This window comes from Ziziphus jujuba, chromosome 4, assembly GCF_031755915.1.
Source record: "Ziziphus jujuba cultivar Dongzao chromosome 4, ASM3175591v1".
In the NCBI taxonomy this organism is placed as follows: domain Eukaryota; kingdom Viridiplantae; phylum Streptophyta; class Magnoliopsida; order Rosales; family Rhamnaceae; genus Ziziphus; species Ziziphus jujuba.
In genome coordinates, this window is record NC_083382.1 from 3136552 (window position 1) to 3164112 (window position 27561).

The window sequence follows — 27561 nt, forward strand, 5'->3', positions numbered from 1 at the left end:
AGAAAAAAAAAAAACAAACATTTTGATTTTTTACTTGGAATTGCTATTAAGTATACTTGAACTAGTAGCAAGATGTTCAAGCATTATGTTTAACTTTTAAAATGCAACATTAAATCAATAAACCTTACAATATTAAATAAACACTCAATATCTAGCCTTTAAACAATCAATTTTGATAAAAATTAAACACCATACAAATGAAAAAATTAAAAAAATTAAAAATATCAATGCTGACTCTTTTAGATGTAAAAGCATTGGCTTTATTAATATTTAATTTTTTTTTTCTTAGTTTTTCTGAAAAACTATCTTTTAATTTTTTTGCATGTAGCTAGTTTTTAAACAGTCAAATTTTAACAAAGTTTAAATAAAGTAGTAAGCCAAAAAAAAAAAAAAAAAGAAGTCAAAGCCGATGCATTTGGGGTTAAAAGCATCGGCTTTTCCCTTCTCAATTTTAAAATATATATATATATATATATATATTTTGATCTTTTATACTTGGAGTTGCTAATTAGTATACTTGAATGAGTACTAAGATGTTCAAGTATTATGTTTAACTTTTTAAATGCAACATTGAATCAATATACCTTGCAACATTAAATATACATTGAATCAATATCTAACCTTTAAACAATCAATTTTGATAAAAATTAAACACCATACAAATAAAAAAAATAAAAAAATTCAAAATATCAAAGCTGACGCTGAAGAAAGTATCGCTTATTTTTGTTATTTATCAATGCTTTCTTCTTCGGCGTTGCTTATTTTTGTAATTAATCGATGCTTTTTCTTCAGCCTTTTTCTAAAAGCATCATATATTTTTGGATTTTAGCCATGCTTTATTTTCTGCGTCGTCGGTTTCTTTTTGTATATGCTTTTTTTTCATAATGCCACATAATTGATGTCTCTAGATCTCTATTTTTGCGTAGTGATAGGCCAAAAATATTGCACAATCAACGTTGGACTTACTTGCAAGCTTGATCTCATTAGGAGTAGTTGTATATGTCAAATATAATGTCATAAGAGGAGTGAAGTCACTACCAGAAGGCAGTGCTTTCAAAATGGATTCTCGATAGACCACAGTTGCGGCTGTGGTTGTGATGGGAGGTTTCAAATTTGGCATAACTATTCCCCTTCCAAAGTAACTTGCACTGCAAATAGAATTGACAATAGGTATAAGACAAATAGTAATGATTGAGAATGCAAAAGCTGTATAGTGTAATAGAAAGTATGTATGCATCCATAATCATGAGACCTAATTCAATAGAAAGTAGTTCTTAATGTAGGACAACTAGCATATAATTCATGCAGGACAACTAGGTCCTTGTTAGACATTTGAACTTATCACAATCATATCCTAATTTTGCAACATTTCAATAAATCCCTCATCGATGAAGTTCTTATTTCCTACGAGATCCTAAATAACTTTGGGGTTAAGCATGTTTTCCCTTTACATCTTGCGACCTCAATTAAGAATGTTATTCAAATAAGCCATGATATATTTGTTGAAGTAATTTACATGTGAGGTACTACAGCTTCAAGAAGGTCACCATCGCGAAGGTGAATATGCCAGTCATTTGGTTGTGTTATTGTGAGCTCCATCTTTGTTCCTTTGTATCTTAACTGTTTAGGCTTGGGCCCTGCAAACTTTGCAGATGGAAATTTCAATGCCTATATCACACCAAATTCTTACCAAATAAGATTGCAGGTTTAGGAAGTAAGTTATGTCAAATACATAGAAGGAATGAACTATGAATGTCCAAACTAGAAATAAGCAAATTTGCAATAGTCCTGATCATATAAACATATACAACATATCAAGTCAGAATGCAGTTATGTAAACTCAATTAAATCATATAACACCAAATCAAGTATGCTTAAAGCACTATGGAATATAAGTTTCACAAAGAGTTGGCAAAAACAAAATCATAAGCAGTGTACACATGCCTTCAATACGAGTTTCACTCTCTTTTCTTCTTTGCCTCATTTTCCTCTTTTTCTTTATATAGCATTTTATGTAATATTTTTAAAAATTTGTAAACAATTTTCAAATTCTACAACAAAGTGCTTTCAAGAAAAGCTACTTGGTTTTAATACTTTAAATATCAAACATTACATGAATTTAAATTATTTGGGTACTTTTTAGTGATTAGATTTGTTGTGTATTACTTATTTATAGACACAATATAAATATTCAAAAAAGGATTATGATTTAATTGTATCTCACGATACACAAAATTCAAAACATTATTTAATTCCTACCTAAGGTACACACTTAGCAAGGAATATCCAAAATACATACTAAAAGCCGTAAATTTATGAGTAAAAATAGTGCATGCCTTGCAAGGTAGGAGTGAAGTCCTTATCATGCCAACTCCCAAAAGACAGTAACATATCACAAAAGATGATGCTCCCAAATCCTAAAAGTAGTTAATATATACATTATATATATATATGTATAGGTATAGTTTTGATAATTATATATATGCAACAATTTTTATTCAAATAGTTTGTGTGATCCATCAAGGTTTGTTTCTCAATCATAATGATAACAGATTGCAATTCATATCTAACACATAAGTAGAAACACCATGAAAAGGGAAAAAATCGATGACATTTTTCCTGTGACCATTGCAGTTACTCCAAACAAAAATTTGGAACAAATTCCAACCCAATAGAATTTTTTTTCCATTAAAACGCAACTCTAGAGAAGAATAGCCAACTGTCAAGTTCTTCCTCAATGTGACTAATGACATTATACAGACAAACCTAGCATGGAATTTCACCTTCACAGTCCATGGTCAATGTTTTTATCAGTTAACTAAGATAACAAAATGGCAAAGGCTATATTTATTGAATATATAAACAGCTGTCTCTAAATTGCCAAAAGGTAATTAACTTCAACACAATTAAAAAACCACTTGACGAGAATAGATCAACTTGAACAAAATTTCTTAACTTTTTGTTAATGGTAATCCAATTTGTTCTAAATATCCCATTAATTTACAATGTATAAAATAATCATAACTTTTAAGCAAGTTCATCTTACAAGGCTGCAAAAAGGGAATATGATAACTGATCAATATTCAAGGCCAAATTAATCGTCTTACCAAAATATACATATATCAAATATATCCTCTAGAAACTATTATATTTAATAAATTTCCATAATAGCATGAAAAAATAAATAAATAATTGAAACATACAAGCCTATTCCTTCTTTACCTGGAAATTCCCATCCACCAGAAACTAGCTTCCCAAAGTTCACTGAACCTTCCCTACATGTATACGTATCTCTTCACAGCCTTCTTCCCAGCAACCACAGTAGTTGCTGCAATCCCTTTTATGGCTCTGGTGATTGTCGCCAACATCAATGCGGGTACAGCCTTGTAAATAGCATTGATTACCAATCTAGCAACAAAAGTATTCAACAAGTCTTAAAATGAGTAAACCCATTTTTCAAACCAGAAAACAAAGAAAAAATCAATCCAAGAAAAAGGGAGTTTCCAAATCTGCAATCCACATGGAATCTGAAGTTGAGCACTCGACTAGTGCAGGGCTCGAGTGTTTCCTTTAGCTAGGTGACCTTTAGGTCTTTGATGGAGCCTTTAGATACATCGAAGATCATATCGAACAAGTCTTGCTCCAAGAGCAATTGGCCTTCCTCCTTGATGAACAGATGTCTTAGGGTTGTTGAAAGAGTATAGAGATTTTGGATTCCAACTCAAGGTTCTTGATTTCAAAAGCAAAGTTGTAATTTTTTTTTTCATCTCAGGGGATTTGGGAAATAGACAAGAAGGTCTGTAACACCCCGTCCCAAACCATATCGAAATTTTTGCACGTTGATCGAGGTTGACCGTTGACCGAGTGGGTCAAAAGTTTATTTTTTGTTCCAGTTGAAATTTCTAGTTGACCGTGGTACCGTGGCGAAGTACATGATACCCCGAGTTCGTAGACTAGTAGCACATAAAAAACGGAGCTACGGTTCAAAAGTTATGGGCAAAATAAGTCGAGGTGCAAACTGTCCAAAAGGTGCCGGGAGTTGACTTTTTATAATTGTATAATTTTGTTTTGACTTTCATATGGTTGTAAAGTACTCTTCGATACGAATTCATAGACTAGCGGCACGCTTAAATTGGACATCTGGTTAAAACGTTATGGACGTCTGAAGTTTTCCGAATACCGTAATATTTTATTATATCTGGCTTAAGTGTACAGTGACGCCACGTATCAACGTCTGAGAGGTCCACGTAGGTGAACAGTGTCACCCACGGTGGCTTTTATTTGGCAAAACAATGGGGGAGGAGAGAGAAAGAGAGAGAGGGAGAGAGAAAATTGCCGGCCACCGGAGTTGCAAAATTTTCCGGCCGATTCTTGCCATACGTGCCGGCCAGACGGGAGCGCCTCCCCATTCCTGGCCAACCGACCGGCGACGTGCCCGGATTGGGGCTTTTTTTGGCTGCGGCGCCGATTCCTTCAACCGCCGAGATCTCCACATTCCGGCGTCCGTTCTTGTCACCGCTGGTACCGTTGAGACCCTCTCCCTCCGATCTACAAAACCCCCAAAAATCTCAGCCACCAGCCACCTCATGCGTCGCTAGCGGCGACGGTTGCCGGTGACCGTGACGGCTCGCCGGAGAAATCCCTATTCCGGCGAGTACCCAGTCCCGTCTTCGGTCCCTCTCCACTAATTCCGACCCCCTGAATCCAAATCCAGTGTCCTTTTCCTCCAATTCGCGATGGTTTGAGAGAATCGAAGAGTTGAATCCCGAAAGCTTTCCGGACGAGATTCCAGCCACCTCGGGTCCGATCTCTGGGAAGTAAGATCGGATCCGTGATTCTCGTCACTCAAGCTTCGATTCGGTATATTACTCGTCAATTTTGGTTGTCGTTTGTGTTTGCTCACCGGGTACCCATTTGGGTGTTACCCGATTAAAATATTAATATATTTGGTTTGGTGTATTGTGGATGTTTTAGGTACACGTGTGGGTAGTGGAGTTGATCCCGCGGAGGATCTTGATTGATATACGTGCTTAAGGTGAGTGACCCACCTTTAAAAATATTTTGGGGTAATTAATTATATTTATTTGGTGTTAAATTGATATATGGAATTAAGCTCATGTGGTGGAAATTTAATTATAATTGTGGAAAAATATTATTTTATAAGTACGTATATGTTTATTGGTGCTAAACGGAATTTTGGGTTATTAAGAAATCACCTATTTTTATTATTGTGATTTAATTGTGTTTATTACATATGAGCAAAGTATTTTCATTAATTAATTGTGTTCGGATTTTTTTTTTATATATTATTTTTTTGGGTATAATTGGTTTAAATATTTTAATGAAAATATTTGTTTAAATTGGTGGTTTTAAATTTGATAATTATGCCCGTGGAATATTATTTGATGGACTTTGTGCTACGAGAAAAATTATTTGTATATCGTTATCGATGGTTTCGTACCGGAAATGTTAAAGGAAAATGTGGGATGGTGAATTTGAAAACTAGTATATTTTCCACGATGATTTTTGGAAAATTGGTACAGTAATAAGAAATTTAATAATTGGTTTTAGACGCACTCATACAGTATTGGTGTTCTGGCTGTATATGTGGATTAGTGCGCAAGTTATTATGTCTTCCGTGAGTTGCCATTGGACCGAAGGCAGGCAAGTTTTATATAGTGCACATAGCCGCCCCCCTTCGTGGCCAGGATGACGGTTTCAGCAACGGCGCTGTCGGGACGCCGAAGCGCCGTATGCAAGTTTCTCTCTTTAACCTCCCCGCCAGTCGGTGCTCAGGACGCTGGGTATCAGAGGGCATCATTGGTATATGGTGTGGTGCGTCAAGTATAAATTTTCGGATAGAAATTTCAAACCCCAAAGTGTTCAAAAATTATTTATTATATTTTATTACATTTTATTTATATTTGGGGTATTTATCTATTGTTTATTAAATTAATTGATCCCTTGGTTTTCGGGAAATACAAATAACGGGTTTTGTGAAAAAGTTTTAAAAAGGGAACATTTCCAACTGAGTGAATAGTGAGGGTTTTGAGTGAAATTATTACTTTCAATTGTTTATTTTTTTATTTATCTATTTAATTGTTGGTATTAATTAAATTCCTTTATTTGTTATATTATTAAAATTAAAATTGTTTAGTAGATAGGGTCACTCACTGAGATGATTAGCATCTCATATTTTTAAATTCCGTTCCCTTAGGTGCAAGGGGTGGTAGACGTTCTTCCGGAGCGAACCTAATCTCCGTCGCTGTCTCAGTTCGAGAAGTTACCTTTGTCTTCATTTATTTCAATTGTAATATTTCTTTCATCCTTGTTGTATTCTATACTTAATAGTACTTCATGAAGCTCTGTATACTGTCTCGGACATTTATGTATTAATTATGCACTAGATTACTGTTATTCATTTGGAGTGCTGTAAATTTGTGGAATCAACTTGTAGTTTGTGGGAGGAATAAGGGGGTGAATTTAGAAGTGTGTTTCAATGCAGGAAAGTTGTCATAAGTCCAACCCTTATGGGAGGTTCTGCTGGATTTTCCATTGGAGGGTCCGGTAGGGTTTCCCTGGGATCAGGACTTGTCTAAGGTTCCGATGAGGAGTTTTGAACGGGTCCTGACAAGGTCATTGAGTCAAAATGACATATAATACCTTTATAAAATGACACATGAGAACCATATGCATTTTGGATGGAAAGTTGGATTTGGACCAACGATGCACCATTATAAGGAGCTTAGGAACCTAATTGTTTAAAAAATTAGGGGGGTGTATTGAATCATGAGTTTGATGAATTTAAAAAGATTTTAAAAGTCAATAGGTATTGAATTAAGATTTTATGGAATTCTTTAAAGTCTTAGGGTATTCAATTCAGAAAATTATAGAATCCATATAAATTTCGTGATATTCAATTATGACTTTTTAAAAGTTTATAAAAGTCTGTTGGTATTCAAAAAATCATAAACTTGAAACGATTTTATAAATTGATAGATTTGACTCAAGGCTTTCACAAATCTACCCTCCACCCCACAGATTTCACTAGATTTTAGAACACCAAGTGAGACCCCTACCTTGAGATAGAACAAAGAATGGGAAGAATGGATGGTCGAACCCAAGGCTCCCTCCACGTGCTTCCTTGCTTGATCTAGACTTCTGGACATGATTCAATTTTTTCTACTTTTTTCTTATATGACTTCTTTATATGTGTAGAGTCACTGATGTTTTTTTCTTTTTGGTGAATGTTGAGCCACTGCTATTCTTGACTTGCCTTTTTTTTTTTTTTATGTTGTTCTCTGCAAGATAAAAAGAAAAGTACATCCCCTAAATTGGTAAATTATGGTCCACGTAAAGAAAAAGTAATTTGTTTAATTTTATTTAATATAATATATATATATAAGTTTGATTTGACTCTTTGAACATATGTAAAACATATAAAAAAGAAGACTCCCACTGTAGGAAGCCTCTGCCCAATCTCAAATCCTTTGATCAAAGGACAATGAAAACTAATATCCATGTTATTCATTATTATTATGATTATTTTTTGTTTATTTGAGTTCTATTCTATCCTCTTTCATTTCCAATTTCACTGTGCTTTGCTTTTCGACTGTTATTTTGGTTGTGTGGATTTTTAAATAGGCTTTAGAGTTTGCAAAATTGGATTTATCTAATTTTATTTTAATTCATCTTGTCCGTGTTTTTTTCTTTTTATTTTTCATTTTTTTAAAAATATTTCAAGAATGATATTATTAAAGTTGAATATTCATGTGTATGTTGTTTAACTATTTGTTAATATTTATTAATTTATCTTATATCATAAATGTTCAACAATACTTATGATATGATAAAAAATGAATAAAAAAAAAAACTATGCTTAAGGTATAGTTGTTCTACTAAAATAAATTATATTATTCACCAAAATAGTAAAATAAGTTATATGAAATTTTTTTTTAAATCATTAGAATTCCATAAAATTCCATAAAATTCTGTTAAAGTCTATAATATAAATCCCACAAACTTTATTAAACTCTATATAGGATTCTGATAAATTCTTATGGAATCTATAGAACTCTAAAGAAATCCATGAATTCCATTAAACATATTCTTTTTTAAAATCCACCAATCTCCTAATTGAACATACCCCCTTTAGTTTAGAGATTAAACTGTCATAAATTATATATAGTTTAGGAACTTTCATTGATATTATCTCTTAAAATAATACAGTATTAAAGATTGAAAGAGAGTTATATTTTTTAATATTTTTTAATTAAAATATTACGATTCGACTCCGATTTAAGAAATATAAAAAACACTTAAATGCTTTTATAATATTTTTTAATTAAAAAATCAGAATGCTTCTTTGAAAAATTTAGACACCGAATGTATTGTATTTACATGACATAAGTTTGGAAATATAAGCGCACTGTTTGATCCACAATCCACTATGATACGGACCGTTGCGGTCTAGCCCATGAACCATACCAACTTCTGCCAACCCGACATTCACGCACTCTTATCCCACCCCTATTTGCTGATGTCCCTTCCGTTATGCAATTTTGTTGGCGTTCATTTCAACTCCCCACAAAATCCCTCTCTAGCACCTGGCTGTCGCAGATAATGGAGAGTGAGAAGGCGAACGCACTCGAAGACAAAGGCTTGGCAAAGGGAAAACGCCCACTCGGAGACGACGGTGGTGGTGGTGACATACCGGAATCGGGGGAACGGCCAAAAGGTGAAGAAACAAAGCGACCAAAATCTTCTACGGTAGAGGATCCACCCAAAAAAAAAAAAAAAAAAAAGAATCAAGATCATGTTTCTATAATATCGCATACTATTTATGTTCTTGTTCTTTGTTTAAACTGCCTGGCTGTCGCAGATAATGGAGAGTGAGAAGGCGAACGCACTCGAAGACAAAGGCTTGGCAAAGGGAAAACGCCCACTCAGAGACGACAGTGGTGGTGGTGACATACCGGAATCGGGGGAACGGCCAAAAGGCGAAGAAACAAAGCGACCAAAATCTTCCACGGTAGAGGATCCACCCAAAAAAAAAAAAAAAAAAGAATCAAGATCATGTTTCTATAATATCGCATACTATTTATGTTCTTGTTCTTTGTTTAAACTGCCTGGCTGTCGCAGATATTGGAGAGTGAGAAGGCGAACGCACTCGAAGACAAAGGCTTGGCAAAGGGAAAACGCCCACTCGGAGACGACGGTGGTGGTGGTGACATACCGGAATCGGGGGAATGGCCAAAAGGCGGAAAAACAAAGCGACCAAAATTTTCTACGGTAGAGGATCCACCCAAAAAAAAAGAAAAAAAGAATCAAGATCATGTTTTTATAATATTGCATACTATTTATGTTCTTGTTCTTTGTTTAAACTGCTCTTTTAACGTTTGTAATTTTGATAATCCCAAAAAAAAGAAAAAAAAAACCCTAATTTTTTTTTAAAAAATTTTTATTGAAAGAAACAATTCTAGTTAATGTATATTGTCTAATCTACTTGTTGATGGGTTTGTTTGCAACAGTTTGCCATTGCTGAATGTTTTCAATTGCATCTCTAATATATATATATATATACACACACACACACACACACACACACACACATATATATTGTATTTTGCAGCTTTCTTCTTTGGAGAAGCTTTATTATCAGGAATATATTGACCACCAAGATTCAATTACTTCTGACAATGCGTTGGCTACATCGACTCGCCAACTAGTGTCCAAGGCTTCAGATGATGATCATGTTAGTATAATATTATTTTTTGTCTCTTTATATTTGATTTTCATACTATTTAATTTTATTAAACTTTATTTTTTTTGGCTGCAAGGTCAAATCTCTTCTTAATTTGATCATATATAGGATGAGGTTGAAATGGTTCGAGACTGAGCACTTAATACTAAGGAAGAGAATTATGGATGACAATATTCCTCTGGATAGTCCCCTGGTGAGCAGCTGCCCTCTGGCATTGCTAGCTATGTATTTCACACTTTGGTTATTTGTGCTTTTTTCCTTCTCTGATGATATTTAACACACTTTGAGTGCTTGTGTATTTTGTATTCTCTTTGTGTGTTATATTACTCGCTATTGTGGTCATGATTTTCTGTTTTTCCCTCTGTAATAACAAGAGATCATCCATTGTTCCTTCAATTTCAATTCCAGCAGCATGCCGGTATGTTCTTTTTCTTTTGTTGGATCTTTCTTATCATTTTCCTAGTCTCTCATGCTTTGTGCAGTGGCCCTACTTTTCATGTTTATCATGCTCATGCGACATCTTATTATTCCCATTGTTAAGCTGTTTTTTTTTTTTGAATATTGTGGAGAATCCATTGGCTTAGAAAGAAGCTTTTACATTTCACTGTTGTTGTATCTGTTTTTGATATTGTAACTTCTTTTACTCATTAATTTTCTTCCGACTTTCTGACTTTCAGCCATTTTTTTTTTTTTCCTTCTCTCAAATAACCCATAAATCAATTATCTTGGTGGGCTTTGGAGTTTAGCAAAATTGATGTATGTTCTCTTTCTTTTGTATGATTATATGCTCTTACATTTACTTATTTATTTATGTATTTCGCATTATCTAACTTTTTTTCTTCATTCTTGGTGTCTTTGTTTTTATTGTTTTTGTGAAGATGAATCTTTTCAAAGAGGGGGTGTCCGATGAAGAGCTTTGTCAAGAGTTACAATTTGCTGTAGAATCGAAGTCATCTGTGTTGGTGAGTATATATATATATATATATGCTATTTCTTATTATATAAAATCTTTCTTTCTTTTCTGATTGTGTTTTCTGTTTGTTTTACAAGGGTGAGAGTTGTGTGAATTCAGTAGCTGCACTATTGAGTCGCTTCCAGGATAATTGTAGGAGGCTGAAGGAATTAGAAGCCACCACTAAGAGCCAAAAAGAGAGGAAGTCAGAGGATTTTGTTAGAGCCGCATCAGCAAACACGAATTTGAACCCTATTTTGCGAAACCTGAAATTGACCCCCAGATTAGTAATCCTGAGATCGATCCCTGGAACAGCGTACTTGGAGGTGACACCCATGTGACCTGATAGCAAAAGATGTTGTTGATCATCGAACCTCATATATGTTTTTATGTTTTTATATTTTGAAATATTTAGGTAGCTGTAGTTGATCACAAAGGGCCTTCTATAGGTATTTCCAAACATTCGGATTATAACTGTTAACGATATGAACGTACTGCAACTATCATGGACCTCTCTCTATTGCATCTCTATAGGAATTTGCGTATTATTATTGTTTGTTTTTTGAAATTCAGTATGATGTTTCGTTTGCCAAGGTTTCTAAGTGAATATGATTCTTGCTGATTGAGAATCATTCATTTAAAAATTTGGTTCGATCATTCTCGGCAATATATGCGTATTAGGTAATTATTCTTTGAGATTATTTTTGAATACTAAGGGACTTCTCGGAAAAGGATTTTGGATTTTTTTTTCTTTAAATTTATTTTGGTTAATAGGATTTTTCAGTTTTGGATTGTTTACTGCTCATTTGGTTTATTTTGATTATATCTTTTTTACTACCTTGAGAGAGAGTAGCAGTTACCTCTAAGTGCCATTGCAGTGAATATGATTGGATTTGTAATTTTGACTGATGACGATATTGAAGTATAAAAAATGCAAGGCCTTTTCATTTATATGTTCTATAGTGGCAGGGCATCATCTCACAGGCAGGTTTTGGTCCTTCCACGACCTTGCATTTTTTTTTTTGCCCCCCTTTTTCTTTTGGGAATGAAATACCTTGCATTGTACTTTAAAGAAAGTAGGAGAATCTATGCATTTGAGAAATAAAGCATTATTCCAGAAAAGGCTGTCTATGTATTTCTTACAAGCCTGTTTTATTCCACAACCTCGTAGTCATTATTTGCATGTGTTGTATTTGATTAGATGGCTTCTTCAATTTGAGAATTATATATTTATTTATTTATTTTTTCCCCCAAAAAATGATTCAACATGCCTGGTATTTAAAAATATGACATGACATCAGCTTTATATATATATATATATATGTATATATATATATATGTATATATATATATAATTAAATTCAAATCAAGTCTTAACGTCATAACTAATATGATGATTTCTTTATTCAGCATTTGGATCGTATTCAGGGATGAAATTTAAAATTATATTTATTTAATTTTTAGATTGTGTTAAAGATTGAGATTTAAAATTATATTTATTAATTATTAGATTTTTATAGGATTTAGTTTTCCCAAATAAAATTATAGTATATGATTAAATTCATATTTTATCACTTATTAAATTTTAAATTGAAGTCCTTGATGTAATTGATCAGCTAATAGAGAAATATTTGATATTAAAACTATCAAGTCGTCCTAATTTGAACCTGATTAATATATATAGAATTTGACTTATACTTTTATTACCGTTGAATCATGGCAGAGATTTAAAATTTAAAAATAGATCAAATATGGATTTAATGATATATTAGAATCTTATTTGAGGAAAATAAATTATGCTGGAATCTGGTGATTAATAAATATAATTTTAAATTTCAAATCTTAATGCGATTCAAGGGTAAATGGAAATCCTGATGTGAATTTTAATATTAAAAAAATTAATTTGAGCCTGATCTTAAGTGTGTGTGTGTGTGTATGTATATATATATATATATATGTTCTTTTTTCATGCTGACATTTATAAATTTTTAACTTGGAAATGTATATAAAGACAACGATTTTTTAAAAAACTATCGTCAATTTTTTATTTATAGATGACGGTTTATGAAAAAAAAGCCTCTTTTGTATTCATTTGCAAATTAGAAAGTAACATATATCCCCACTCTAAATCCATATATATATATATATATATATGTTTGTTTGTTTGTTTTCTATGTGTACATATAATAAGAGAGCAATTGAAAATGTTGGCACGGGAAAAATTGGCAATCAAATAAAGAGGGTCAATTAAAATATGTTAAAGTCCGACAAATAAATGATCATTCGAAATTGTAGAGATTAGAAAACTATGTAGTTCATTGCTTAATGTAGGATCCTATTTTGTACACGAGTAGCCTTTCTCCTCTTGTATGCTATCTCATCTACCAATTGCCTATTTTGACTGAGACCTTTACTTCAGCTTTGCTTATTGTTTTTGTTTTTTTTTTATTGGTTTAGTTTGTTGTTTTCTGCCTTTTTTTTTTTTTTTGTTTGGTTAAAATTGCTTATTGGATTTTGACTAAATAGTAATTGGCTTTCCAAGTTAGCCAAACAAAAATAGTATCAGAATTTACTTATATATATATATATATATATATATATATATATCTGTTACTAGTTTTATTTAACCATGATTGATAAATTAATTCCCATCTTCTCATGTCATTCAGGCCAGGGTGGTAGAAAATGTTAATTTTCATCTTTTAAGAGTATGATGAATTAATTATGTGAATCATAAAATTAATGTGACAATTATTTTTGCAGATTATGTCTACCAAGAAAATCATTTGTCCTAGAGCATGGAATATGTGATATATCCCTATTTTGGTATCACATGCATAGTTAGTTGCTTCTAATTTTTTTTTTTTAAGTACAGTTTTTAGAATTATCAAATAAAACCAATATTGATAAACATCAACGTAAATGTTATTCAGTCAACTTATTTTTTAAATAATAGAAATGCATAAAATTGCGGTTTCAGTTTTATCTGTTTTATTTTTAAAAATTATGTATATATAAAAAACAATTTTGTATATTCTTTTAGGGATGACAATTTAGGTGATCATACGATAACACGATTTGAAAACGATACCGAATTAGTGGAGCTGAATTTATTATAAATGGGTTCAAGTCAAGTTCGTATCAACCTGCTTAATACGATTATTAAATGTGTCAATTTTGGATTGACCCGTTTAATATAAATTGATCTGCATTGACGTATTTAACTAAACGTATCAATTAATATGCCAATCCAATCAAATATGATTATAATCTGTTTCAATTATAACATTAATATATTAAATTTACCATTAATAACATTTTAATTGATACTTTTTTATTATTAAATTACAAATTTATTTAAAATCGTATTATTAATTTTCCTTTATTAATTAAAAAATAAAGAATAAAAATTATTAAAATAATATTTATTTACTTAGATATAATATGTTTAATACATGTATTGATTTATGGATACCGAAAAAATAAACATTAATATGCCTAAGAGTTTTGAAGATGTAGAAAGTTAAAAATATGATCATAAATAAAGTTTTTTTCTATATTATTTTTAGAAAAATAGTGTTAGGTTTATTCTGTATATATATATATATATATCTACTAACTATTATATAAGATTGCTATATTATCATATCATTTGTTATATTAGTGTAAATTTGTAACTATAATTATATGAATTTACATATATATATGTATTTTTTAATTTAAGATTAATTAATTACTAAATTTATTTTTATTTTATATGAATTAATTAATTTAAAATGTTAATTTATTTAATTGGGTAAATTTGGTGTAAATGGCTTAATTTCATGTAAACGGATCAATTTCGTATAAATGGATATTGACTCATTTAATAAATGGGTTACATGGATCATATCTGGTTATTTGTTATTAAACGAATCGTGTTTGGGTTGAATACTTTTGACACGATTAATAAGCGAATATGACCTACCAACATGAATTGCCATCTCTAATCCTTGTCCATCAAATTATTTTAGAGAAAAGTTGCATTACAATCATTAATGGTAGAAAGACTAATTACTCAAAGATACATATAAAATTTTTGCTACTTGTGAATATGTCATAACTAAAAGACAATTATTTAGATATAACCTTAAAATCTTCACAGTGAGATTAGGATACATTTGAAGATTTCCACATTTGGATTAGATATTAATTTTACTGCTGAAGGGTATCACCTTTTGCCAATAGAGCCATTAGTCACATAAGAAAAATGCCATATACAATAACAACTAACTATTGTTTTTGCTACCAAAAATTATACAAAAACATTGGTCCATGCCACCGATAAAGGAAAAAATAATAACAGTGATCCGACCATTCTTTTTTTGGTTCCCATGCTTTTCTAATTTTTTTTATTTGTGCTTCAAGTTTTTGATAACGCCTTTTTTTTATTTTTCTCAAATTTACCAACAATTTGACAATGTTTTCACAAAATATTTAAATTGAATTATGCAATATGTGCAGCAGCCTCATCAGCTGTTGATTTTTTAATCAACGATTATGTTTTTGATAGCACCCAAATTATGTTTTTCTATTTTTTTGGGTAACAAAATTATGTTTTTCTATTAAATGTAAAAAAAGGCCTAATCCATAGAAGATGAAAGGTCATTATGAAAATTGGACAGTACAACTACGATGGGTCCCCCATAAAGAAAGCTCCTGAATTGATCGCATATTAGAGATCAAATCAAGGTGGGTCCCACATGAGACCCAAGGCTGTGTTTGTTATATAATATTTGCCAGGTTAGGACAGGACTCAGTCCTAATATGGTGTTTGGTGATGCTTTTTGTAAATGGGATACATTAGTCTGGGATTTTAAACAGTGAAGCTAGGGTAGGACAATGATGGCACTGAAAGTTCATTAATTCTGTAAAGAAAATGATGGCAGTTTAGTTATTCCTGTAGATCTTGCATGTAATGCATAACGTAATTGGTACTAATCGGTAACTTTCCGCCCATTGACAATGTTACCTAATCACCCCAACTCCATTTTTCACGCATTCTGCACACGTCCATTTGAATACCCGCTTTACGCATTTGTCCTCAGCTCCTCCTCTCATCTTCTACCATTTTTTTCTTTTGATATGAACCTAGATTGACTTGCTCCTAAACTCGTATTATATTAGTCTGAATCAAAAAATTAAGTTCAAATTTTAATGGAAACCTTAACCCCTAATCAACTTGTAATTAGAAATCTTAATATGTGATGAAGATGCCACAATAGGTGATGGATGTCCTATTGATAAGTCAAACTAAAACACTCACTCTCTAATGGTGTTTTAAGTGTTCAAAGAGAACAAAGAGAATTCTTTTTCACAAATAAATTTCTGAATAATATTGAAGGTTGACTTCCCATTGAAAATAATCCTTTAAATAGGCTTTGAAAGAAAAAATAAAACCCTAAAAAGATAAGACAAAACCAGCCACATAATTTAGGAAACCAAGCTTGGTCGTTTGTCACCTTCCTCTCCTAAACTAAATTGTATTAATTAATTCCTTTATTTTGAATTTAGGAATTAATTCATTTACAAGCAAAATAATAAAATTATAACTTTCCTAAGTTGACTTTTCCAGCAAATAAATAAGTAGAAACAAAAAAAAAAGAATAATTTCCTAAAACAAAAAGTCAAAATCAAATTAGAAAACTAGTTGACAAGTTTGACCACTAATCTAAATTTGACCAAATTCCAACTTGTAAAGGCTCCAAATCAGCTCTCATATGCCATGTAGGATGCCAAATAGGATTATTGATGAGTCTCACATGTTTCCCTTGATTGGGAAAAAAAATGGCAACGCAGCAAAATACAGTAAAGCTAGCAACAAATCCAGCAAAACCGGCCAAATTTTCCCTCTATGCACCCTAGCCCATTTTGATTGCTTTTGATTCTGCATTGGCTTGATTCCATGACCTATTAGTGATATTCATTGAGTCCATGAAGTGTTGGATCCATTCCATGTTACTTGGAGTCCATGTTTGCATTAAAATAGTTACCCTAGTTTGTAACGGCCTTCACCACTTGAATGCTTAAAACAGGCTTTGTATCTTCGGATATGGATAAGCCCTTTTGAGAATTGAATGCTCCCTATATAAAGGCAGCCAGGTTTTCCTTAAATCTCTTAGCTTATCCGTAGTGATTGGCTCAGTCTTCATCCGTAATGGATCAGCACCCCAATGGGTTGTTGGTTGTGCGGGTACGGGCAGATTCTCATTATTCCCCTCCTCTTGAAAAAGATTTGCCCTCAAATCAAAGTCATCACTTGCAGAAAAAGTAGATAAATCAGCAATATTAAATGTAGCACTAACATTAGACTGACCCAGTAAATCAAGTTTGTAAGCATTTTTATTAATCCACTCCAAAACTTGAAAGGATCCATTTCCATGAGGCATAAGCTTGGACTTTAATTGCTCCGGAAATCTCTCATTCCTTAAGTGCAACCAAATACAATCTCCTGGGTCAAACACCATCACAACAAATCCTAGAAATACCAATTTATCTTTATAGAAATCACACTCTTTAAAGTTAGCAAATAATTTCTCCCAAATTTTCAAATTTCCACTATAAATCATAAACAGAAATGATTTCTTATTCAAAATTTCTTTATTAACATCCCCAAAACTAAGATAAAAATTTTTATTTTTCTTTTCTTTTCTTTCTTTTTCTTTCCCACTCAAGGGTTCCACTTTCCCACTCTTACTCTCGGCTTTTTCAATTTTCCTCACTCTAGGGGTTTTGTTCTCTCTTTCTCTCTCTTGGCCTTCTCTCTTTCTGTCCCCTCCATTTTGAGTTTAGGACACTTACCTGGTTGGTCATGTTCGGCCTTGCCCTCTTGGATAGGTATTGAAGCCATGGCTGCCACACTAGTTCTTTTTTTGAGCTTTTCGGCCTCCTCCTTTGTTGTATTTGAAGTTGATCTCTAAATACCTCTTTGGGAGTCAATGGTTCCAGCTTGACCTTTTTTCATTTAAATTTAAAAACAATAGCATTCTCTCGACCATAATGTATAGTATCTTTATCAAATTGCTACGGTCTACCTAATAGAGTATGTCCGGCATGCATAGGTACAACATCACACAAAACAACATCCACATATTTATCAATGCTGAATTTTACTTTGGCTTGTTTATGTACCTTCATCTCACCACTATCATTAAGCCATTGTAATCTATATGGTTTTGGATGTGTAATGATTGTTAAGCCTAATTTATCAACTACCAAATTAGTAATTACATTCGCACAACTTCCACTATCAATTATCATACTACAAATCTTACCTTGGATTTCACAACGAGTGTGGAAGATGTTCTCATCTTTGTATATGGTCAAGACTCTCCTACTCACCAAGCTTAATTTGGCATTTGAAGCATTTAAGGTTTTGGCTTCATCTTCAAGTTCTTCCTTTTCTTGCTCGATTTCACCACCACTTTCTTCACTTTCGGATTCCAACTCACCATTATCTTTCAGCACCATAATTCTCCTATTGGGGCATTGACTAGCCATGTGTCCTCATCCCTGGCACTTAAAACACACAATATCATGAGTTCTAGAAGGTTTAGGATCATATTTCCCTTCATTCTTTGGTGCTTGGACAGATTCGATTTTAGCCTCCCTTTTTGGCCCATTGGTGCTTTCATCACCTAGCTTTGGTTTTGGCTTATTGTCATATGTGGGATTGCTTCTCCAAACACTTGGATTTGACCTCTTGGTGCTTGATACTCCTCCAAACCATGTACTTGTGCCCCTCTTCTTGAATTGATTCTCAAGTTTGATAGCCACATGCAACATCTCTTCCAATTCCACATAATGTTGCAATTCCAATTGATTGGCTATCTCAAGGTTCAACCCACATAGAAACCGAGCCATGGTTGCTTCTCTATCCTCATTCATGCTCAATCTCATCATGAGCATCTCCATCTCCTCGTAATAATCCTCCATGGGTCTAATAACTTGTGATAATGATTGGAGTCTTTGATGCAATAACCTATGGTAACGCCTTGGTATAAACCTCTTTCTCATGACTCCTTTCATTTGTCGCCAAGTAGTGATGGGTTCATCTCCAACTCTTCTTCGGGTACTTTGCTCATATGTCCACTATTGGAGTGCATAATGACCAAATTCCAAAGCTGCCAATTTAACTTTTTTAGCCTCTGAATGGTTATGACAATTGAAGATCATCTCCATACGCTCCTCCCACTCTAAGTAGGCTTCCGGATCACTTTTTCCCATGAAATGTGGTATGTTAACCTTAATATTTCCAAGATCATCATCTTTTTCCCTTGCTGGTCTCCCATGGTTTTGAATTCCTTGGAGAACATAGATGTCTTCAAAATCCTCCTCTAAATTATCTCCATAATTGCTTCATTCAAAATACTCTGTCAGGACCCGTCCAAAATTCCTCAACGGAACCCTAGACAAGCCCTGATCCCAGGGAAATCCTACCGGACCCTCGTATGGAAAATCCGGCAGAACCTCCCCTAAGGGATGGACTTACCACAAATTCCTGCACTGAAAACACACTTCTATAAACATCCCCTTATTCCTCCCACGATACTACAAGTTGATTCCACAAATTTCAGCACTTCAAAATAATAACAGTAATTCTAAACATAATAAATACATAAGTGTCCCATACAGTATATAGAGCTCCAGGAAGTACTACTAAGTATAGAATGCAACATGGATGAAAGAAATATTACAACTGCAATAAAAGAAGAACAGGGTACTTCACGAACTAAGACAGCAATGAAGATCAAGTCCGCTCCGGATGAACACCGACAACTTGGTACCTAGAGGAATGGAATTTAAAAATATGAGATGCTAATCATCTCAGTGAGTAACCCTATCTACTATATAATTATAATACCACGGTAGCAAAGTAGATAAATAATAATTAATTGGAAATAATAATTTCTCTCAAAACCCTTACAATTCTCTCGGTTGGAAAAGTTCCCCTTTTAAAACATTTTCACAAAACCCTTTGTTCGTATTCCCCGAAAACCAAGACATCAAATAAATACCAGAAATAGTAATAATTATATTTTTAATTCCAATACGATATCAAAATATTTATTTTAAAATCCCAATTCTGAAAATCACTTGATGCACCCACTATATACCGGTGGCGCCAACAGTACCCAGCGTCCCAAGGTACCGCCAGACAGGAGGTTATAGAGAGAAACCGGCATACGGTCGCGTGGCGTCCCACCGCGCCGCTGCTAACTGGTGTCCCGGCCATGGAGGGGGCGGCCTACCCTCATCCGATGGCAACCACAGGACAACCTCATAAAATCACCTGCGTGCTACTCACACCCACCTGCGCGCTAATCACATCCGTGTGCACACTAACCATATCACATATAAACAGAACACCAGTACGTGCACGGTGCATCTAAAAATCATAAAATCCACATATTTATTTTATATCTCAAAAATCTCAAATTTTCCTTAAATATACCGGGTTTATTCCATCCAATTAAACCCGGAAATTCTCCACAATTTCTTTATAATCAACGTCATAAATTCCATGAAAATTCAACTCCACCAACTCCCAAATCCACCAATTTAAATATTCCAATTTTTCCAATAGCATAAATAATTCTTGAAATATAATAATTAAATCACATAATATTCCATGGGCATACTTTATAAAAATTGAAGTCACCAACATAAACAAATATTTTCCTTGAAATATTTGAAAATCAAATCATGCCCAATTTAATGTTAAAACCACAAGAATTTCGCAATCATGAATACCATAAAATAATTTTTGCATTTGCATAAATTTATATAATGCATATTTTCTTTAATCAAAATAAATTCACCAATAATTCCATAATAAATCAATTAAATATTTGGCACATAGAATTTAAATTCCAAATATTCAAATCACACATAATATTCACCAATTTAATTCCCGAAATTAATTTGAAGGTGGGTCACTCCCCTGGAGCACGCAATTAAACCACGATCCACTATGGGATCAATTCCACGACTCACCCGTGCTCCTAGAACACAATTCACATACAGTTAAATAAATTAATATTTTAATCGGGTAAATAATACCCAGGACCCGGGGGGGTTAAACACTATACCTGGCAATTCGGGTTGGTGGGTCGTGTTCGTGTCAACCCGTTTAATAATCGGGTCAAAAATGCCTAACCCGAACACGACCCATTTATTAATCGTGTCAGGTACCTAAAACACTAACCCGACCTGTTTATAAACAGGTCAACACGACACGACCCGTTTAACACGATTATTTTAACGGGTCGTGTTGACCTATTAACCCGTTAACCTGAAATTGACCTATTAACCCGAAAACTAACCTATTAACCCGTTAACCCGAAAATTAACCTATTAACCCGAAATTTTTTTTATTTTTTTTTATTTTTATGTTTTTGTTTTATTAAAGATGTATTTTTTGTTTTTAAAAAATTAGTAATAGAAAATTATTTTTATAAAATTTTTAATTTATAATATTTTTTAGTTATTAAATATTATATTAGTGATAAAATATTAATTTAAAATTAAATTTAAATGGGTTGTAATAGGTATATAATCGTGTTAAACAGGTCAACCCGAAAATAACACGATTAATAAATGGGTCGTAACGGGTCAATTTCGAGTTAAACAGGTCAACCCGAAAATGACACGATTAATAATCGTGTTAAACGGATTGACCCGATTATGATCCGAACCCATTTATAATAAATCCAAACCCATTTATTCCGTGTCGTTTTCGAGTCGTGTCGCCGTGTCATGATCCAAATTGCCAGGTCTATTAAACACAAACGTTAACCAAAATGGTCGAATAATATACCGAATCGAAGCTTGAGCGACGAGGATTACAAATCCGGTCTCCATCGACCCCAATTCCGCCGGAGGTGGCCGGAATTTGGTCGGAAAGCTTCGGCCGGTCTTGATTCCTTCGCATCTCACAAACCACTTCGAATTTTGGAAATTGGAGGCCATATCTGGACTCAGAGGACCAAAATAAGGGGAGAGGGGTGGCAATTCGGACCGGGCTGGCCGAAAACGGCGAGAATCGCCGGAAAATTTTCAACCTGCTGCCACGACTTCACCGGCCCGATCTGGGTGCGTCGCCGGCCGACCGGCAGCCAAATTTGGCTGGTGAGCTCAACGGCATGTGGGCTTGGACGGTGGACGGCGCGTGTGGGCAATGGGTGGCTGGAAAAGATAAACACGGTGAGGCCGAGAGGGAGAAAGGAAAGGAAAGGAAGAAGGAGAAGGAAGAAGAAGAAGAAGAAGAAAGAAAATGGAAATTTCCCCCCGTGTCCTCCCCCCTCCCCCCCCCCCCCCCCCTTTTTCCCCACGTGGGGAGAAGAAAAGAAAAAGAAAAAGAAAAAAGAGAAAGAAAAAAAAAAGATAATAAAATAAAATTAAATAATTAAATAATATTAAAAATAATATTATTACATAAAATAACAATAAAATAATTTGGTAACAAGCATGGTTGACATGTGGCTTCTCAACATGGTGACACATGGTCACCTTCATTAAGTCACACGTGGCACATCGTTACACGTTCAAAAATAATATTAAAATAATACAGTATTTGAAAAACTCTACAGGTCCATAACTTTCAAACCACATGTCCAAATCGGATGTGTCGCTAGTCTATGGACTCGTATCGACAAGCACTTCACAACCATGCATGAGTCAAAGCTCAACCTTGCATGAATAAAAAGTCAACTCCGGCACCCCTTGGACAGTTTGGACCTCAACTTGTTTTGCTCATAACTTTCAAACCGTAGCTCCATTTTCATTGCGCTACTAGTCTACGAACTCGTGCCAACGTGTACTTCGTAACGGTACCTCAGTCAACCTAGGATTCCAACCGAAACAAAAAGTCAACTTTTGACCCCTTCGGTCAACGGTCAACAGTCAACATCGGCCAACGTGCAAAAATTTCGACATGGTTCGGGACGGGGTGTTACAACCTTCCCCCCTTACAAAAATTTCATCCTCGAAATTTCTTACGTCGCTGAAACGCATAAGAATATCAGTCGCGGATTTGTGCCTCGAGCTTCCACGTCGCTTTTTCAACTTGATTAATTTACCACAAGACTTTTGATCTGAGAAAATAGTCTTATTGACCCATATGCATTCTTCATGACTTAAAAATCTACACTGGTCGCTCCTTACATGACAGGTCTCTGATGTCCTTTCGTAGCAACAACACGTGAATTACGCTGCATGCCGATGTCTGCTTTCTCGCTTCCCCTTGTCGGCAGCGTAACTTAGCAAGTATAATAGAGACCTCATCCATTATTACTACCATCACACCTAACAGTGACTTTAACCTTCCTCTTGTGCAACTTTCCTCCTCATGCCCCCTAATTAAGGATATTCAAACTAGGCCACGAGAACACAATCTACAAGCCTTGGTCATAGTCGAACGTTAACCATAAAGTGCTTCTGAAGCATGCATCCTTAAACCAACAACCAACTCTCGTAACTCGATCAGCAATTCAAAGGTAAGATTAGAACTTAAGCCTAATTTCCTCAAATACTGGTATCATCAAGTTAAGGTTGAGATTAATTCACTTGTCTTCGATTACCCTCCTAGTACTTACAATTATAAAACCCTTGCTCCTCATTGATTAACCAATAGTCTTAACCTCGACAAACATCAATCTTTCTTTTAACTAAATTCATCAAGGTCATGAATAAAATTTCTCAACATCCAAATGCCATTCTTGAAAACCCTAAGTTCCCCCAATTTCAAATAAATTCCATGAATCCACACCTCAAGCAATAAGGAATTTAAATCTTAATTCTAGCATCACCACCAATACTATGAACAAATCACTAGATCCTTAACCCATAAAAGTATTCCACACTTCTTAAATTCTAACTACGTCCCAAAAATCATACTCCTTATCATTGTAAATTATCACCAACAATATCAACCACCTTGAATCGATAAAGCACCACCAATACGAACCTTAAATCTCCAAGGAAATAAGATATCAAGATCTTAGCTTCTAGAATGAAAATAACCATGCTTAAACATCTAACCATGCCTAAGGAATCATCCTCATCTCATTAACCTCATCAACAACCAAGTAGAACTTTAATCGCTATCCAGATCTTGTTTGATTCTCTAAACGTTGTCGTACCTCCTCGTTGTGAACGATAGTTTAAGTACGAAATCCATGTTTACATCTCCCTACTTTTACTTGTCGGTGACTTAAGTACCTTTATTCGAATCCTGCAACTTCTTTATTATGCCAAACCACAATGTCATCTAGTGAGCATTCCGTACATCTTTGTACCCTTGGGGTGTATCGCATACATTGAATCGCGTGCTTCCTTTAGGATCTCCTTTTTTAACTCAACGATACCCTACTTTGGATTCTCAACTGGCGATACTTAACCCTTAAGTTGCTCTTGGAAAAAAAACATAACAAAAAACAAATAATAAAATATATTTTTCAAATATACCTAACTTGCATAGGCAATTGTTAAAACTCCACATTGGAACAATAATAAAAAAAATGAATAAATGCATAAAATCATATCTTAAAATCCATAGCATAAAATGAAATATGCACGCTCTTAATGGAGGTACGTACGACACCTTCTACATGCTACGTAATCCATGATTCCAACTGTCGCCGACACTCTGCTACCAATACAAACCAGGGTGGTTGCCTATATTGGCCGTCCGATCCCCTGGACTCGTAGGCAACATGATTATGGGGCTAGCTCTACATGGACCACATTGGTTCGCCGCCTCTGTATGGTGCAGTATAATATCAAACAATATAACATACAAATACATGTACGAACATAAACAAAAAATACTTGAGTAAAACACCCTTAATTTCAAATACCACTTTGAAAAGGGTTTAAGTTTTAATAATCGATCGGAAAAATATTTTGACACCCTCGAAGATTAGAGTTATTCAAACTCGGGCAAAGAATTTGCTTCGAGACAAACGGAAAGAACGCTTTAAGACAGATAAAACGAGAGATTAGATGCGGATGGGATGCACAACAATGCACAGTCCCTTAGGAATACTAGAACCTAGAGGTCTGATACCAACTGTCAGGACCCGTCCAAAATTCCTCACCGAAACCCTAGACAAGCCCTGATCCCAGGGAAATCCTACCGGACCCTCGTATGGAAAATCCGGCAGAACCTCCCCTAAGGGATGGACTTACCACAAATTCCTGCACTCAAAACACACTTCTATAAACATCCCCTTATTCCTCCCACGATACTACAAGTTGATTCCATAAATTTCAGCACTTCAAAATAATACCAGTAATTCTAAACATAATAAATACATAAGTGTCCCATACAGTATACAGAGCTCCAGGAAGTACTACTAAGTATAGAATGCAACATGGATGAAAGAAATATTACAACTGCAATAAAAGAAAAACAGGGTACTTCACGAACTAAGACAGCAATGAAGATCAAGTCCGCTCCGGATGAACACCGACAACCACCTAGAGGAACGGAATTTAAAAATATAAGATGCTAATCATCTCAGTGAGTGACCCTATCTACTATACAATTATAATACCATGGTAATAAAGTAGATAAATAATAATTAATTGGAAATAATAATTTCTCTCAAAACCCTTACAATTCTCTCAGTTGGAAAAGTTCCCCTTTTAAAACCTTTTCACAAAACCCTTTGTTTGTATTCCCCGAAAACCAAGACATCAAATAAATACCAGAAACAGTAATAATTATATTTTTAATTCCAATACGATATCAAAATATTTATTTTAAAATCCCAATTCTGAAAATCACTTGATGCACCCACTATATACCGGTGGCGCCAACAGTACCCAGCGTCCCAAGGTACCGCCAGACAGGAGGTTATAGAGAGAAACCGGCATACGATCGCGTGGCGTCCCACCGCGCCGTTGCTAACTGGTGTCCCGGCCATGGAGGGGGCGGCCTACCCTCATCCGATGGCAACCACAGGACAACCTCATAAAATCACCTGCGCGCTACTCACACCCACCTGCGCGCTAATCATATCCGTGTGCACACTAACCATATCACATATAAACAGAACACCAGTACGTGCACGGTGCATCTAAAAATCATAAAATCCACATATTTATTTTATATCTCAAAAATCTCAAATTTTCCTTAAATATACCGGGTTTATTCCATCCAATTAAACCCGGAAATTCTCCACAATTTCTTTATAATCAACGTCATAAATTCCATGAAAATTCAACTCCACCAACTCCCAAATCCACCAATTTAAATATTCCAATTTTTCCAATAGCATAAATAATTCTTGAAATATAATAATTAAATCACATAATATTCCATGGGCATACTTTATAAAAATTGAAGTCACCAACATAAACAAATATTTTCCTTGAAATATTTGAAAATCAAATCATGCCCAATTTAATGTTAAAACCACAAGAATTTCGCAATCCTCAATACCGTAAAATAATTTTCGCATTTGCATAAATTCATATAATGCATATTTTCTTTAATCAAAATAAATTCACCAATAATTCCACAATAAATTAATTAAATATTTGGCACATAGAATTTAAATTCCAAATATTCAAATCACACATAATATTCACCAATTTAATTCCCGAAGTTAATTTGAAGGTGGGTCACTCACCGGGAGCACGCAATTAAACCACGATCCACTATGGGATCAATTCCACGACTCACCCGTGCTGCTAGAACACAATTCACACACAGTTAAATAAATTAATATTTTAATCGGATAAATAATACCCGGTACCCGGGGGGGTTAAGCACAAACGTTAACCAAAATGGTCGAATAATATACCGAATCGAAGCTTGAGCGACGAGAATTACAAATCCGGACTCCATCGACCTTAATTCCGCCGAAGGTGGCCGAAATTTGGCCTGAAAGCTTCGGCCGGTCTTGATTCCTTCGCATCTCACAAACCACTTCGAATTTTGGAAATTGGAGGCCATATTTGGACTCAGAGGACCCAAAATAGGGGGAGAGGGGTGGCAATTTGGACTGGGCTGGCCGAAAACGGTGAGAATCGCCGGAAAAGTTTCAACCCGCCGCCGCGACTTCACCGGCCCGATCTGGGCGCGTCGCCGGCAGGCCGGCAGCCAAATTTGGCTGGTGAGCTCACCGGCGTGTGGGCTTGGACGGTGGCCAGCGCGTGTGGGCAATGGGTGGCCGAAAAAGATAAACACGGTGAGGCCGAGAGGGAGAAAGGAAAGGAAAGGAAGAAGAAGAAGAAGAAGAAAGAAAAGGCAAAATAATTAAATAATATTATTACATAAAATAACAATAAAATAATTTGGTAACAAGCATGGTTGACATGTGGCTTCTCAACATGGTGACACATGGTCACCTTCATTAAGTCACACGTGGCACATCGTTACACGTTCAAAAATAATATTAAAATAATATAGTATTTGAAAAACTCTACAGGTCCATAACTTTCAAACCACATGTCTAAATCGGACGTGCCGCTAGTCTACGGACTCGTATCGACGAGCACTTCACAACCATGCATGAGTCAAAGCTCAACCTTGCATGAATAAAAAGTCAACTCCAGCACCCCTTGGACAGTTTGGACCTCAACTTGTTTTGCTCATAACTTTCAAACCGTAGCTCCGTTTTCAACATGCTACTAGTCTACGAACTCGTGCGAACATGTACTTCGTAACGGTACCTCAGTCAACCTAGGATTCCAACCAAAACAAAAAGTCAACTTTTGACCCCTTCGGTCAACAGTCAACAGTCAACCTCGGCCAACGTGCAAAAATTCCGACATGGTTCGGGACGAGGTGTTACAT

General features: G+C 34.6%; 1 protein-coding gene across 1 annotated transcript; it reads left to right on the forward strand.

Moving 5' to 3' along the window:
- The first annotated feature begins 8521 nt into the window (after positions 1-8521).
- On the forward strand, positions 8522-11196 carry LOC107410523 (uncharacterized). The gene is made up of 9 exons (XM_060816443.1): positions 8522-8769; positions 8882-9031; positions 9142-9291; positions 9632-9754; positions 9840-9956; positions 10138-10239; positions 10642-10725; positions 10814-11041; positions 11131-11196. The coding sequence occupies exons 1-9, from the start codon at positions 8554-8556 to the stop codon at positions 11194-11196; spliced, it is 1236 nt and encodes a 411-aa protein (XP_060672426.1). The 5' UTR covers positions 8522-8553.
- Positions 11197-27561: the final 16365 nt, after the last annotated feature.